General features: G+C 46.5%; 1 protein-coding gene across 4 annotated transcripts in view; it reads left to right on the plus strand.

The window, feature by feature from the left end:
* The first annotated feature begins 9063 nt into the window (after nt 1-9063).
* Nucleotides 9064-15373, plus strand: part of U2SURP (U2 snRNP associated SURP domain containing) — a 41979-nt gene continuing 35669 nt past the window's right edge. For 3 of the 4 annotated variants that reach the window (XM_052686757.1, XM_052686760.1, XM_052686761.1), the window contains exon 1: nt 9064-9188. In XM_052686757.1, coding sequence (XP_052542717.1) covers nt 9144-9188 — 45 coding nt within the window. In that variant the 5' untranslated portion in view covers nt 9064-9143. The remainder of the gene's footprint in view (nt 9189-15373) is intronic. The other variant, XM_052686759.1, reaches the window with a different exon arrangement.

Consider the following 15373-nt stretch of genomic DNA (forward strand, 5'->3'; position numbering starts at 1 on the left):
GGGCTGCGTGGGGCCGAGCCTTACACAAATCCCACACTTAGCAATGCGGTTATGCAAGTGGCACGGTTACATAATGAGAATATATAAATCCAGGGAAAGCAGTGGCAGTGTGTTGGTGTGCGGTAAGAAGTTTGGGGTAAAGGGAAGAAAGCGCAGAAGGTGAAGTGACCTGCAGGCTCAGGCGGCAGCTGGAGTACAGGGCTGTCCTCTGCTGCTTCCACGTGTTTCCTTTCTGTTTGCTTTCAGCACACATGAGTGGTCTTAAACATCTTGTGCATTTTCATGTGTCTTTACTGCACTATAATATTCTGATATATATGTAAACTCATGCAGTATAATCTCAGTACAGCATAATTAGGGTGCCATACCTTATGAGTTTTATTAAAATCTATTCAGTAGTGAGTAGTGACAACGTGCAAGGTACTGTGAACATAAAGGTGACCAGAAAAGTGTTTTTAAAAACTGGCACAAAAGAAGCAGTAAAAATGTGTTGCTAAAAGTGATGTTCAGTGCATTTTTCATTACAAGAAAACATTGATTTTACGGAACTGTCCAAAGTAGGGCACACTGATGGCTCTGCTTGTAATCTTTACAAAAATAAAGCCTGCTAGGAAAATAAACACAGCTGAAACAGTACTGGGAAGTTAATGAGAGTAAAATATTAAACAAATGGGCTTATTTTTTAGATAACGGGCCTAAAGCGTTCTGATATCCATGCATGTTAGAGGGTGGGAGGTGGAAGCCTGGTAGCCTGCAGGAACAACAGTCCTTGGGGTGAGCAGAGTGCTCTGTGGGCTCTGCAATGTGTGCTTTAGGGAGAAGAAAGTCTCTTCGGGGTTAAACTGCTCAGCCTAGGGCAGAGGTCCATCTTCTGATGGGGTGCTCTGTGCTGAAGAAGCCCCAGGAGCAGACAGGATAGATGCTGCCCATGGGCTGTGTCACTGTGGTTGTCCCTACTGGTGAGGTGGTTGGCAGCCAGATGTCTCCTCCCTGCCCTACTCCCACCCTACTGCGTGGTTCCTAAGTGATGCTTTCATCTCTGATAGTGAATGCCACCGCAGGCCTTAGGCATCAGGCCAAAGTGAGTGTGGTCTTCAGCCTCCCTCCTCAAGGTTAGGTACAGAGAGGTGGCTGGAAGCCACGTGGTTCAGACCTGCACTGAAGAGCCTGCTGGAAAAGCACCAGCAGCTGTTGTGACAGATGGTCTAAACAACAGCAGCATCCGCTGCTGATGGAAGCGCTGGGCTGCAGCAGCAGCAGGACTTGTTCGGCACTTCTGTCTTTCCCACAGGCAGGAGGCATTTAGTCCTCTTGCCTTGAGAATATTGCCTATCTCCTGGCTTCCTGCGAGAAACACCCACTGGGTCTGTGGCTCTGTGGGAAGTAGCCCTGCTGGGAATCAGCACGTGGAACTTGCTGATGGTTCCGGATCCACAGTGGCACCTGAATGTCTGGGCGCTGGTGAAGATATGCACTGCTGTCACTGCAGTGAAGATAAATGCCTGGAAACTTTTCCCCATTGTTCTTGTCTTCCTGTAGGATTTTAAAATGCGCTAAGATAACATTCTGTGGGATGGAAGCTTTTGGTTTTCCAGCGCTGGGGTCAGATAGGAATATGCTGCACAGTCCCTGTGCTCCTTGGCAATAGGTAAAAAGATGCTGTGAACTCAGCCAGTTCTGTCCTGCTGTGTGTCTCTAGGCTGTGTCCCCGTGCAGCCGGCACTGTGGGCTAAATGCAAATACTTCTCTGGAAGAAGGACAGGGTTATGGTTGCTGTCTGGTTCTGTTTGCTTTGTCCCTGTGGGTTTACCTGTCAATGTTGTCAATATAAATACAAGCAGTACTACAGATAGATTGCAAGTTCCTTTTCTCTATCTCTGTATGGGCACAAGCTTGGGCTTTTGCCAAGTGTTTAGGTAATGTCACACGTGTAGGATTTGGGTCTCCTTGTCTGGACAGAAAGCACCATGGTGATCTCAAAGCTTCTAAAGATCACTGTTCATATCATTTCCAAGTGAGTCCAACACAGCTGTAGGAGCTACAGTAATGAAATTAATCACCAGCAGTCTGGTTCCTTTTTTTCCAGGGCTGCTGTCTCACGGGAGAGAATGATCTCCAAGGACAGACTGGCTTTCATAAAGACAGCCGTATACACCTTATGTAGGGTTAGTTATTCTGTTTGCAAGCCAGCTGGAGTAGTGTACTGGGAACCTTACAGTTTAAAGCTCTTACAACCTTAAAATAGCTTCTTATTTGTGTAGTACATCAAGGTCAGTATTACTTGACTATTATGTGGTTGGGAAGGGAAAGTCAGGGCATTTGGAGGTCACAGAGAGGAGTCCACAGGCTGTAGTGTGTGAAGAAGCCTCAGTGCATTGCTCTAAACCAGAGGGTTTATATTTAGAAGGGCATGATCAGCATATAGCTGGGTTTCTTCTAGCATGTGTAGAATGTTCTGCAGGCTTTGTCTCAAAATAACCTTTGAGAAGACTCTTAAAACTCTGGTGAAGGCATTGTCTAATGAGGTAAATAATGGGAGGTAGTGTTCATCAGTGCTGGCATGAAGAATCAAAGAAAAAGTTTTCCCAAAATACCAAATGTGGATTTGTTTCTATAGCATGCTTTCATTTTATTCACATTTGAAGTCCTTTCACAATGTATCATTTTGTCTAAAATATCACAAGCTCTGTAAAATACTGTGAATTACTTCAGTCATCCACAATGAAATTATGCCTTTCAGGTAGAAAAAAAAGCTGATTTCATCGTTTGTGCTCTGATTTATACAGCATGCTTGGGAGGAGGTCCTGCTTAGCCCTCCTGTTATCCACTGTCTTTCTGAGCAAGTAAAGAAATTAGATCTACAGCTAGAGGAAGTCTGTGTGTTAGCAAACGCTGTGGTGGTTGGCAGATTTACAGTGCTTTTGGAGATACAGCTTCAGCCTCATCCAACTCAGCCCACTCAGAGTGGGGCGAACATTAATCAGAAGGAATCTCTTTAATGGTAACACTTTGCCATAAAATGCTCTTTTTCACTTCTTTTGCCTTTTCTACATTTCAACCTTCAAGACAGATTTTACTAATCTCTTTCTTAATCAGAAATTTTCTCTGAGTAGAAACATCTAACCTGTGTGCCCTGGATGTTATCCTTCTTCACTAAGATCTCTCCAGTATTTGACTGTTCCGACATCCATCGTGGAACCCCACGGACCAGGAGTGAGGGCAGAATTTGGCTGTATTTATTTAAAAGAGTAGGGAAAAGGAAAAGGAAAAGGAAAGAGAGGCTCTAGCCTCATCTCACTTTGTCTAATGTAGCTTATTCTTGCAGTTTCTCTGGTGGAATGTACAGAATCACACAAACATTTTCCTCTCTGTGATTTTTTATCCCTTCTCAACTTCATATCAGTCTCTTGAAAATAATGTCTTGACGGGTAACTTTGTGCTGTAGCGAATGTGATCTTTTGTAATAATTGAGTAGGCATAGTGCTTTGATCTAATATTGAAGAGGTTAACTTGCCCTTAGCCATCTACCCCATGATCATGTTCAGACTGGATAAACAGGAATCCTTGCATCATTTTCTCCTTCTTAAGTAACTAATTAGGGCCAATTATACTTTATAAATATAACTCCTTAATAGATATGCAAAGTGGAAGTGATGTTTGGATTTTAAAGCCTCAGCTATAGTTCGAGGTTAGAAAAGATAGGTATGGTAAAGGAAATAGCAAAGCAATTGCTAAATACTGGACAAGCTGGAAGAATAAATCCCAGCACATTTTAAGAAAATTTATCTGAATGCCTTTTTTAAGTTCTTTTTTTTTTTTAAAGATTGGGGGTAGATTTTGTGTCCTTCTGGACACTGGCAAACCTGAACATAAGTATTGCAGTGAAATTAGTTTGACTGTGATGAAGAATAGCATACTGGGTGCATGCATATTTCACAAATGTTCCCTGTGATCAGAATCCATCACTGTCCTCCCTACAGGGTACCTACAGCAAGAGCAAAGTAAGCTCAAAGTAAGCTTGTCCTTTGTGAGTGATTGTAGGGCTGAACCCTCACTTGCAAAATGCATGGCCAAGGAAAACTTGCTTGTTTGCATGTGCACAGCTAACTCAAATACCAAGTGAGGGAGTTTTCCAGAGCACAAATTGATATCACTGTTGGTAAACTCAAAGAAGGAACTCTTGGTATGGAGAAAGGAAAGGCTGCACTCAGAATTTCCATGCTTTTAAACAGATGATAAATTTTCACATCTGGACTCTATCCACATAGGTTAATTCTCTGTAACAAGAAGTTGCAGAAGAACTTCTGGAATTAAGCCTTACTGAAGAACACTGAAGAACTTACTGAAGAATTGCAAATTACTGACCTTTCTCTGCTAAATAGCAGAAATCTGATGTTGCCCCCATAACCAGTCTGGGGAGTCCCAGAGAGAGAAGAAACTCTCAAGACAATAAAGCACATCTCCTAGAAGAGCAGCGGGGATCTGGGAAGGGAAAGCAGCTGCAGAGCAGGAGGACTAGAGCGGGATGTGGAGTTGAGAGAAGTGCAGCAGGGCTGGGAGATAAAGCAACGTGGAGGAGACTCAGCCAGGTGACAGAGAGGAGGCACAACAGGCACTGGCAATCTAGGATCAAACTGCTCTCACTCAGCCACCTTCTATAGCTTTTTCTTCTTTTTACTATTCAGGGGGTCCCAGTTGCAGTCCAGTGTCTCCAAGCAGCCCAGGCTGCAGCTGCTCTGTCCGTGGGCACTGATGCATCTCCTCTCTACTTTGCTCTCCTTCCATGCTGCACACTCAGCTTCCAACAGCAAGTGAGTATGCAGGGAAGGATCTTTCTGCCTGTTTTGGGAACTCTTACCTATGGCTTTTAGTCTCAGAGGTGGGAGGACACAAAAGGTAGAATAAAGAAAAAGAAGCTGGGAAACTGCTGCCTATGCGATGGGAAAACAGCACACAGTGACAGTGGCTTTAGGGATCTGTGAGCTATTACTGAGAGTGCAAAAACATAGGGTTACAAACCTGTCCACCCTGTAGCTACATTTATGTCCTACTCCTGATTTGCTTTCTTATGCCCTCAGGTGTGCTTTCATTGCTACAGGGCAAGGAGCATCCATGGCACATAAAATCTTCCCTGTCCTCTCATACCCAGCTTTGCAAAAGGAGCTGTGATTTTGTCCTGAGGTGAGAGGAATGGGCAAAAATGGTGAGAGAGCACCTGTGGAAGTGGGGATAAAACAGGCAGAAAGACAAATGTAGTGCACTGCACTGTGATTTACTGAGTGTAGTTTAGTGTTCATTATTTAAGATAATTCATGATTTTCCCTATCATTGCCTAATTATATCTGTCATTATAAAAACAGTTAATAACTCCCATGTTTGCATACAACCAGATCTACTTCGTTATAATGAAAAATCTCTGGTATTTCCTTTTTACTACGATCATCTACCCTTTCCAGCATGAATCCTCCACGGAGTTATGCATCTCACTGCATTCTTCCCTTCCCTTCCCATCCCATCCAGCCCAGGGCATAATGCCATTCACTAACTGTATGTGATTGCTACCGTACTATTGTGATGTGTTATAAATAGCACAGTTTCAGTATAGTTCACTCTGAAAAAGTATCTGTAGAGATGACCTTTGGAATACCAACTGTGCATTTCTTGTTTTTCCCTTTCACAGCATGCAGTGGATCATGATGCTCTTAATTGGTGCAGTTTATTAATTACAAAGGAGCATAGAAGCTGAGTGGTAAGCAGAGGATTTCTACAATGAAGTGGATAATTAAAAAGGATTAATGAGGTGGATTAAATAAAGGGATTGAGGCCAAATGGAGCACAAATTTTTGAAACATTAGTGGCCCCAAACTGCTACATGCAAGGGCACGTTCCTTTCCAGTTTGATGTTTGTTTTTACCCAGAAGTGTCAGTCTTTCTTTCAAACCAGGTTTATCAGCATATTCCCAGGAGAGCTGAGCAGATTTTGTCCCTCCTCCTGTGGCCCAAAGTGCTCCTTCTGTCCAGTACAAGTTCCCATCTGGTTTGCTTTCAGCTCTGTGCTGCACCTGTTTCCACTACCACATTAAAGACAAAACTCAAAGGATGTAATGGATGACACTAATCCTGTGCTTCCTCAATCTGCTGAAGTGCTTCTTAATAACCTCTTTCTCTTTAAGAAAGATGGAGGAAAAAGACTTTGCTGGGATTCTGAAACAACAGAAGCCTGCCTAATCCACCCCTAAAGCTTCTTGGCTAACAGCATTCCTTCCTGCGGAAAGGCTTCTCTGTGGGCAAGTTTGGAGCACAACAAAGCCTATAGGACTGATGCAATTGCCCCCAAATTCTGCTGTCAACAGCTGGGTTTTTCTTCTCCCTCCTGCTCCCAAATCAGAAGTGGTTCCACTTCAGATCTGAGCAGAGCTTGGAGGGACTCAGCAGGCAGTGGAGGCGGCTGCAGAGATGGAGAGGAATCCCCCAGGGTGGGAGGTGGGAGGGAGCTGGTACAGTGCTGTGGGAGCGGCAGGTAAACACTCACTGTGATATTTAAATCAAGTTCCCTTCTGAAGAGTGCTCATTAAACATCTGATATCTCTTGATCCTTACTCCCAATCCATTACCGGATCATTTTTGCATAGTTATTTTGCAAATGGTAGAGGGAGACATACATTTTTCTGCCACATGACCCCCATCTGTCTGCCTTGTGGATTTCTCAGTTGCAGTAGTGCTATCTGGCCAAGCACTTACTTGGCTGGAATAGGAAAGCAATTAGTATGTAGGTAGTTATTTGCGTCGGTTTCCTTTTTTTGGTGTGACTCATGAAGCAGAAATCACAGGATATGGTCATTGTAATATCACTGCCCATTCTGAGCAATGGGGAGCTCATCTGTGGAGCACACAGGATTCCTCGCACGTGATTTCTGCTTATCTCCCCACGCCAGTTAGTAGTGGAAGCAGCACTTCGGAGCTGGGCCCACGCTGCCAGATCCGCTGCCCCTCCCAGCAGCAATATTGCCCCATTTATAATTGCTCAGTGTAGGCAGTAGGTAGCACACAACGGGGAGAGCCCGCCCCTTGAGCAACGCCGCCCGGGCCGGCTGAACGCCACCAGCCACCGCAGCCTCGCCTGACCCCGCGCTGCCGCCGGGCAGCTCTGAGCTGCGGCCCCGCGCGGCCCCTGCTGGAGCCCGGGCGCTGCGCTGCGCCCCGCGGCGGCTCCTGTCCCCGGGCGCTGCCGCTGTGCACCGCACGCAGGAGGGCTGCAGGTAATTCTATTTCTGTCTGGGTTTCTATGCGAACATACTGATGAGAATTTTCAGGTTTTTTTTGGATGAGATGTTTCTCCTTTTCTTGAGCTCCGAAGTGATTGATGCCCCCCATCAGCGCAGGCTGCTCAGGGCCCCATCCAGCCTGGCCTTGAGCACCTCCAGGGCTGGGGCACCCACAGCTCTGCGGGCAGCAATGCCAGCGCCTCACTGCCCTCTGAGTAATGACTTTCCTCGTAATATCTCATCTAATCTAAACATACCATCCTGGTTTTATCTGCACTGTCAAATGTAGTTATTAGCGTAAGCTGCTCTCTACTGTGGCTCACGTGACCGTAGGCGTTAGGAGTTGGTGGATTTAAAGCTTTCATTCATTTCCGTGCCTTTTCCTTAAGTATTACCACAACCCCACCATCTTTTGCATTATGATGAGAACTCATAGGAACAAGGGAACACAAGATTCATGTAAAATGTAATGTGACCTCTGGGCACAATATCCACTTAGCAGTGTTCAGTAATAAGAAAGTTGCCACCGTGTTGTGATATCAAGACCAAAAATCAGAGGATCTGCTCTGCCATCCTGTTTGTGCCACACGCAGAGAGCAGGTTGGTTGTGCGTAGGTGAGCCAGTCCCTGCTGCTGTCTCTGAAGCTCTTGTGGGAAAACGCCCAGCAATTGGAAAGACCCTGCACTATCAGCCTTTGTCTCCTCCCAGGGGCTCAGGCAGTGCAGACCAGTATTTTTTATGTTAATAGAGACCCCTCCCATCGTGTGTGACCGTGTGTCCTTCACAGCAGCTGTAAGGATTGCTGGTGCCTCCCGAAAACGCAGCGGTGTGCCTAGGAATAGCTGCCTTGGGACAGGAGGGCGTCAGGTGGGTGCTGCCTGTGAATGACTGCCTCTCAGGCTGGTTGCTAAGGAGGTTGGGGTTGCCTAGCGACTTCATTTGGGTTTTCCTCTGCTAATGTGAAAGCAGGAGCCCCAGATGGGACACAGACAGCACTTAGACCAAAGAGCTGCAAGCAGAGTGGGACGCAGGCATGTCCGTGCAGTCTGGGCTGGTCCTGGCTCTCCATGGAGGAGGTGGCATGGGGACAGGCCCAGCTCACGGCTTTCACTCAAGATGCTCTTCACCTTGCTGGCATGGCGAGGCCCGAGGAACCATGGGTTCCCTGCTCTGGGGTGCTGCTGTGGGTGCAGCAGGTGAAGGACGCAGCTGGGCCCATCCCACACAGCCCTGCCGCTGCCGCCCTGTGAGGGGCTCAGGTTCTGACAGCTCTTGCAATGCTTCTGCTGTTCGTAAAATACCCACGCTGGGCCCGTCAGGCTGTCCTGCACCAGGTGTGTGGTGCTGCTCACCGGCATCTCTGGGTGACGGCGCCCCGCCACTGCACCGACTCGATGAAAAAACGGAGCGGGGTTTTGGACAGGACCGATGCCGGAGCCGTGTGCCGGCCGCTGTACCTGCAGGAAGATGGCACTTACCACAGCCCCGCCCCGGCAGAGACTGAAGCCCACCAGCTTTCGTCCCCCCGCGGGACGGGAAGAAATTTGTTTTTGCAGAGTTTAACACGCTCACACCGGCACCGTGCCCGTCTGCAGCAAGGTCCCGCCTCGGCACGCGGCTGCCGGGCCGACGGCGGCACGGTGACTCAGCGCTCCGCGGGCAGGGGCGGCGGACGGGACGCGGCGGCCACTCCGCGGGCACGCGCACGGCGGACGGGGGGCGGCGCGGGGGCGCGCGAGCCGGACACCCGACGCAGGCCGCCCCGTCGGCGTCTCGGCGCTCGGCTGTCCGCCCTGAGCGGGCGGGGCCTTTCCGCTGCCATCCGCGGTTCGGCGCTCGCTTCCTCGCCGCCGGGGCTGAGCGAAGGAAGAGGCAAGATGGCGGACAAGGCGCCCGGCGGCTCGCAGAAAGGCAGTGGGAAGGTGAGGCCGTTCCGCGGGGCGGCCCGAGGCCCGGCAGCCCGTTCCGCCGCCGGGGGGTGTAACGGCCGCGACCTGCCGGCGGGCGGCGGGGATCAGGAGCTGCGGGGCGGGCGGCGCGGCCTGCCGAGTCCCCGCGTCCCCGCCCCGGCTCCGCTCCTGCGCGGCGGGACCGCGGCCCGGCCGGGGAGAGGCGGGAAGCGGGCGGTGCGGCGCGGTCGGGGTCCGAGCCATCGCGGGGCGTCCGCAAGGCGCCGGGCAGCGGGCTTCTAATGGGCTTCTAACGGGCCTCTAACGGGCTGGCGGTCCCCGTTCCTCGGCCGCGGGAGGCGGCAGCGCCGCGTCGTTCCTCGCGCCTTTCGCCGCGCGTTCCGTGTGCCGTAATGGCCGCGTTGGGTGCGAGGGCCGCGAGTCCCGGCGGCGCTGCCTCGCGCACGGCGTGTCCGCGGCCGCGCTCCGCCAGCCCGGAGCCGGGCCTTCCTCGAATTCCGTCCCGTTTGCGGCGTGGAGCGGCCGGGCTGCGGGCGGCCCGCGGGTTGGGGCTGCAGTGCTGTCTGCTTCCCTCGGTCTGGCAGATCTTAGACCAGAAGGACAAAACTTCTCCTGACCGTTCTTCCTTTGATTTTTTTTTTTTTTTTTTTTTTTTTCTTCGTCCCGTAATGTGAGTGTGGAAACCGGTCAAGGGAGAATTTTGGCACAGGAATTTTGGCACGGGAATTTCTGGTGCTGTAGAGATAAATGTTCTTTTGCTCATTTTTTTGTTATTCAGCTAAAGCAGGATTTCTTTATTATTATTATTATTATTATTATTATTATTATTATTATTATTATTATTTTGCTTGGAAACCAACTGAAATTTCGGTACTGAGAGTGTTTGCATTAGAGAGGGAGTTTTATTTTTGCTTGCCTTTCATGGCCTATTCCAAATATTGTCAGGAAGTATTTCTTGCATCTTGCCTTTGGCTTGGAACTGTGAGCAGGATCTGGATAGAGAATTTGTGTGGAAAGGCTTCCAGAGGTCTGGGGGTGGTGGGATTACAAGTATAATTAGGCACTGAATTATAGTTTATAGAGCACTGCAACCAATCGCATGGTGTACAAAGCAGCTCGTGTACAATCCTCTCCTTTTTTACAGTTGTGCTTTTTTAATTTATTATTTTATCAGTGTATTATTTCTGTATTGATGCCCTTTTTCAAGTTTATAATAATAATTTTTAAAAAACCCACTTTCCTTAGTTCTGCAGTGCTGTGTGCAGACTATCCTTCATACTAAGTCATGCCATTGAAATCAGTGGCAGACTGCAATGTTGAACGAATATGTGTTAATTTCTCAAGACCTAGAGTTCTCAGGAGGCCCTAAGCCTTGCCACCTCCCTGCAGTTCCACCTCAATTCAGTTTCTTATTACTTCAGAGGCATGTGCTGTGTTCCCGGTGGCCTTTTTCTCATGCTAAATATTGTAGACCTTGTTTCATCAATGTTATTGTATGTAGCAAAGAAAAGAATGGTTCATGGAATGTTTGTATTACTGTTTTGATTGCTTTCTACAAGTAATTATGCAACATTTTGATTTTTTTTTTTTAATTTATTTACTTAAGAATAAATAAATCAGAGTTTTAGGTTCCATTTCCTTTGGTGCCTCGTGTTTGCAAGTTATAAGATATGTTTTGTAAACTCCATAGGATGTGTTTTACTGGCAATTTTGAGATGTTCCCTTGCTGGCTTCCACCCTGTCTTCTGGGAAGAGCACTGTGATGTGTTTCCTGTGCTCTAAGTCTGGTGACCTGGCAAGTGGAGGCTTTAAAACTTGCAGTTCCTCCCATTCACAGCATGTGATGTTTGTTCTTTGGTGTTTGTGTCCAAGCACAGATTTGCAGTATATGAATTCACTTTTAGAGACTATCACCAAGTTTATTTCAGTCTGGTATTGTCTGTTTGCTTCACTGTTTGGTGGCCATCCATTGAGATGGTTGGGGCTAGGAGCATCCATTGTCTGTGTTGCCATGGTGGTAGCTGCTTTTTATAACTTAAATAAATTTGAGAGTGTCTTATATGAAATGTGTTGTAAGAGCATCATCTACATGTTAAGGTTAGGATAACAAGGTGTGCCTAAGGTTTCTAGAAAAATAACTGGTAACAGAGGACAAAATGAAGGAGGAGGAAATGAAGGTTGCCAAACACTACATGGGAGCTCGTTGTAAGATGTAGTTCTAAAATGGCAGATTCTAATTCTGTTTTGTAATGTCAATATAATGAAATATTACCTGCTTGGATGACTCTGCCAGTTTCTTAATACATCTTCTAAGAGCAGTAACTGTATTGCATGTCTGCTGCTCTTGCATGTGATCTGGTACCACTTGGGTGCCGCATGGCAAAGGAGGTTATTATTCACTGGGATCAAGTTGTAGGTTTCCCATTTTTCATTTAAAAAGAGTATTAGGGACATTACCTAATCATAAATGCATTTCTTAGGCTTTTGTGCAATGTTATGCATCAATAAAACATTGAAGAACCAAGATTCTTGTGTCTGGGCAGCCTTCATTGGTAAGTTGAAGTGTATGAGGAGCAGCAATGAAAAATCTGTGCAAGTGTGAGTTCCAGTTAGGTGTAGCATTCTGCAGGATGGTGGTACCTGTGGTCTTTAGCTTCTCCTGCATTGTTATTCAGCTTGTGAAGAAGAGCAGGAGAGGCGTGAATGCATTCCTGTGTTGATGGATATGTAGCTGGAGGTTACTTTCAATTTCCTCTCGAACAGTAGAAGATGGAATATTGGCTGCTCATCTCTGTTTAAGGTTCAGAAAAACAAGACTGTCCACATACCAAGTGAAGTAAGAGCTAACACACGTTATTTCCTTTTGCTAAACTAATGGAATGGTCCTTAAGTTAATATATTGATCCCTGTTGCTAAGCCAACCTTTATCAATTCTAAAGGAAAAGCATCCCTTGCAATTTTCTGTTGGCTTTTCTGCATGCAAGTGATGTCTGTTTAAAAAGTGAATAAGGCTAGTATGTACTGTTCTAGTAAATGTGATGAGTAAGTAGATTAGCTGTAAAATTTAATTCATGGGTGTTTGCATGCATTTGTTTCCTAGATTGTTTGATAGAGAAAGGAAGTATAAAAAGAGGCAAGTTGGTTTGGGAAACCTCCCTGCCCTTGCTGAGTGTTAACTTCTGAATTGGAGATGTGATTCTGTTGGCATTTCCTTGGTGGTAGTGCTGACACCGGCTGTTCTCAGCCTTAGCAATGCTTTCCTTCCCGTACACTGTCCTCTCCAGGTGATTTGGCATAATTTTAGGGGGATGGTATTAGGGAGGCAGCCTGTTATGATTAAGAAATTGGTTTGGCTGACCTTCCCCAGCCATCTCGTTCCCAGGTGATCAGCTAGAGTGGGAGAAGCGATCTAGTTCTGTGTTGGAGATCAGTTGTCTGGTGTGGGAGCAGAATGAAGGGAGGGTGTTGAAGCAGAGCAGGAGTGAGAGGTAACCAGAGTTGTGTATAACAGCTTTACCCTTGGGCTGTGAGTTTTGCAGGAACAGGACTTTGATTTATGTTCAGGCTTGCAGCCATTATCATTCTAAAGATAGCATCCAGAGTCTGACGGCTGTGGGATCGTATGCTGTGTTTTATGGGCAGCTTTTGTTCTTTGATGTTTTACAAAATGGCACCAATATTAGCTTAAACGTTTATGTAGTACAGCATATTTTAAACATTTGTGAAACAGTGTCGTCATGCCAGCTTTACCCAGAGGTTGCTAAATCTGGGGAAAGTGTGAAGAACTGGATTTGTGGGCACGTAGCTTGCTGACAGGAAAGATCTGGAAGAACAGTCATCGCTTTTGTGTTTTCTTTGGAAGCTGCCATGAAGCTGGAATAAAACTTAAGCATCAAAATCTGAGAGATGGATCTCAGTGTTGACTTCCTGGTAGGAATTTATGGCAAATTCCACTTCTGTGCTCCTTTTACTATATATATTTGTGCCATTTTGAAGGTTGATCGAAGTTGGGTAGATTCAGGGTTAAAGATCTGAGCAACCTGACTTCCAGAACTGCATTTTCTCTGGAATGGCATTGAAGCGGCCTGCGTTGCTGCTTCAGTTACGATGGCAAAAGTCTTTGAGGGACCCATGCAGAGAAAGAAATGGAGGCTGATGCAACTGGAAAAGAATCTGCTTGTGTTTTTGTTATTGTGCTGTTTTTGAAGAAAAACAGTTTCATGTGGAGTGTTGGTGGCGGTGAACTGGGAATGAGGACTTGTGTAAGCTGCTTATGCTGGCAGCTACTGGAAAGGAAGACCCAGCACAGCCTTTCTGTCAGCATGGTGAGCACAGAAGAGCTGTCCTCATCTCTCAGATCAGCAGCAGCTGGAGCGGGTTGCAGGGTGGCTCTGTCTGCGGTTGAGTTGCGCTGTTGAACCTGATTAGAAGAGGAAAAAAGAATCTTGTAGGGCTCAGTTATTCTATTGAATCAACCCAGATGATGTCACTTCTGGAGGGAAACATTGCTCCTCACATCAAGGCAGTGCAGCTGGAGTGCAGTGCTGCAGGTATTAAATTAGTCTTCTTTAATTGCTGTTATTTAGGAACTGACAGATAGGGATGTGTAATTCTGTCAGGAGTTACTTCAGTTTTCCATGTGAGTACAGTTACTTGGATGGTCAAAGACGTGAGCTAAATTCATAGACCGTAAAAACAACAACAAAAAACCACTGTCAGGAGGAGAATGCTGTGGCTCTGTGTTTTCTGGAGCAAGCTAGAATTGCTTCTGGAAGCTGTTGGGGTTCTCCTTGGCAGAAGCTCAGCCGGTGCAGAAGTGGTGCTGTGAGGCAGGGCCCTGGGGCAGGCTGGGAGCTGCCGTGCCTCTGTGTGGTCACCCCTGGGTGGCCTGCTGGTCACCTGGCCCGCACCAGAGGCCTTCCAGAGCCGTCCTGCTGGGGACATGGAGGTTAGTGCCTGGAGAGTTCTGTGCATCCTTCCTCAGGATGTCATCTGTTGTGTCTTAAACATCACTGTGTTGGGCCTGGGTGCTGCCTGTTACGGCATACTCTGACTTGCTTGTTGTCCTCCATGGAAGTACCCCAGCACCCACCCTCATTGGATGCTGTTGCTTTCCAAAACTCCTCTGTGATACAAAGAGAATGGAGAAATGTTACTTTCATTCTTCTGATGCCATAAAATCCCAGCCAACCTCCCTCATGCTTTGTCATGCCTTGACTTCTGGTCAAGAAGGCTGAGCATGGGCATGGTGTGCTAGTTCTGATAGAAGCTGTAAATACCTGGTAACAAATGCTGGTGTTTTGTAACTGATGAATAAGCTTTGGCTAAGGAAAATCTTTTATTTTGACTTTAAATTCCAATTTACATATGAGCTGTGCATCAAGCAGTTCTGTCTTAACAGCAGAAGTTCCATTAGTGAGGCTTTCTGGAATTCAGGCATTACGTAACTTCAGAACTTGCTCAGTTCTGTTTGCTGGAGTTCGTATCACTTAAATGAATTTCAAATCTGATTTTAAAAAGGCCCAACACCACCTCTGCACGGATTTTATAGACATGTTCCATAGCCTAGAATTGATTTTAAAAAAAGGGGAGTGAGTTTAAATACAGAACAGCAACAGAAGGAAAGTACATGTCTCGTAAACTATATATAGTAGTGCAGAACATTTAGTATGTGTGAGATGTGAGGTTTAAAACTTGTTAGGGATCATCCAGCTTGAGTGCTGTCTCTCTGGGCCTTGGCAACTCATTTATCACTTGTTTTAGATCACAGACGGAATACTGCATAATTGTCTGAAAAGATAGGGATGTGTTCAAAGAAAGCTGTGGAGCTGTGCATCAGTGAATTCTTGTTCATAGTTCTAACGCTGCATTGAAATTGACAGCTGGGCATGCATTACTACTGTGTGTTTTTTCAACTTAAGTTACTGTTTAGTTTAGGGTAATGGAGTTAATTGATGAGTATTCACAAATTGGACTTAATGATCTTGAGCTGGCTTGCATCTACGTGCACCACACTGAGCGGGTTTGGGAACGATTTTATAGTAGTAAGGCATGTGTATTTAAGCACAGTGTAATCTTTAGCAGTCTAGTGACAACTTCGGCAGATTCCTTGTAGCAGACTTCATTTTTTTTTTTTTTTTTTTTTCTCTTTGAAATGGTGTTAATGGCAAGTTTAAAAATGGAGCTGTGAAAATTTA

Source organism: Tympanuchus pallidicinctus, unplaced genomic scaffold, assembly GCF_026119805.1.
Source record: "Tympanuchus pallidicinctus isolate F22 unplaced genomic scaffold, pur_lepc_1.0 scaffold22, whole genome shotgun sequence".
NCBI lineage: Eukaryota > Metazoa > Chordata > Aves > Galliformes > Phasianidae > Tympanuchus > Tympanuchus pallidicinctus.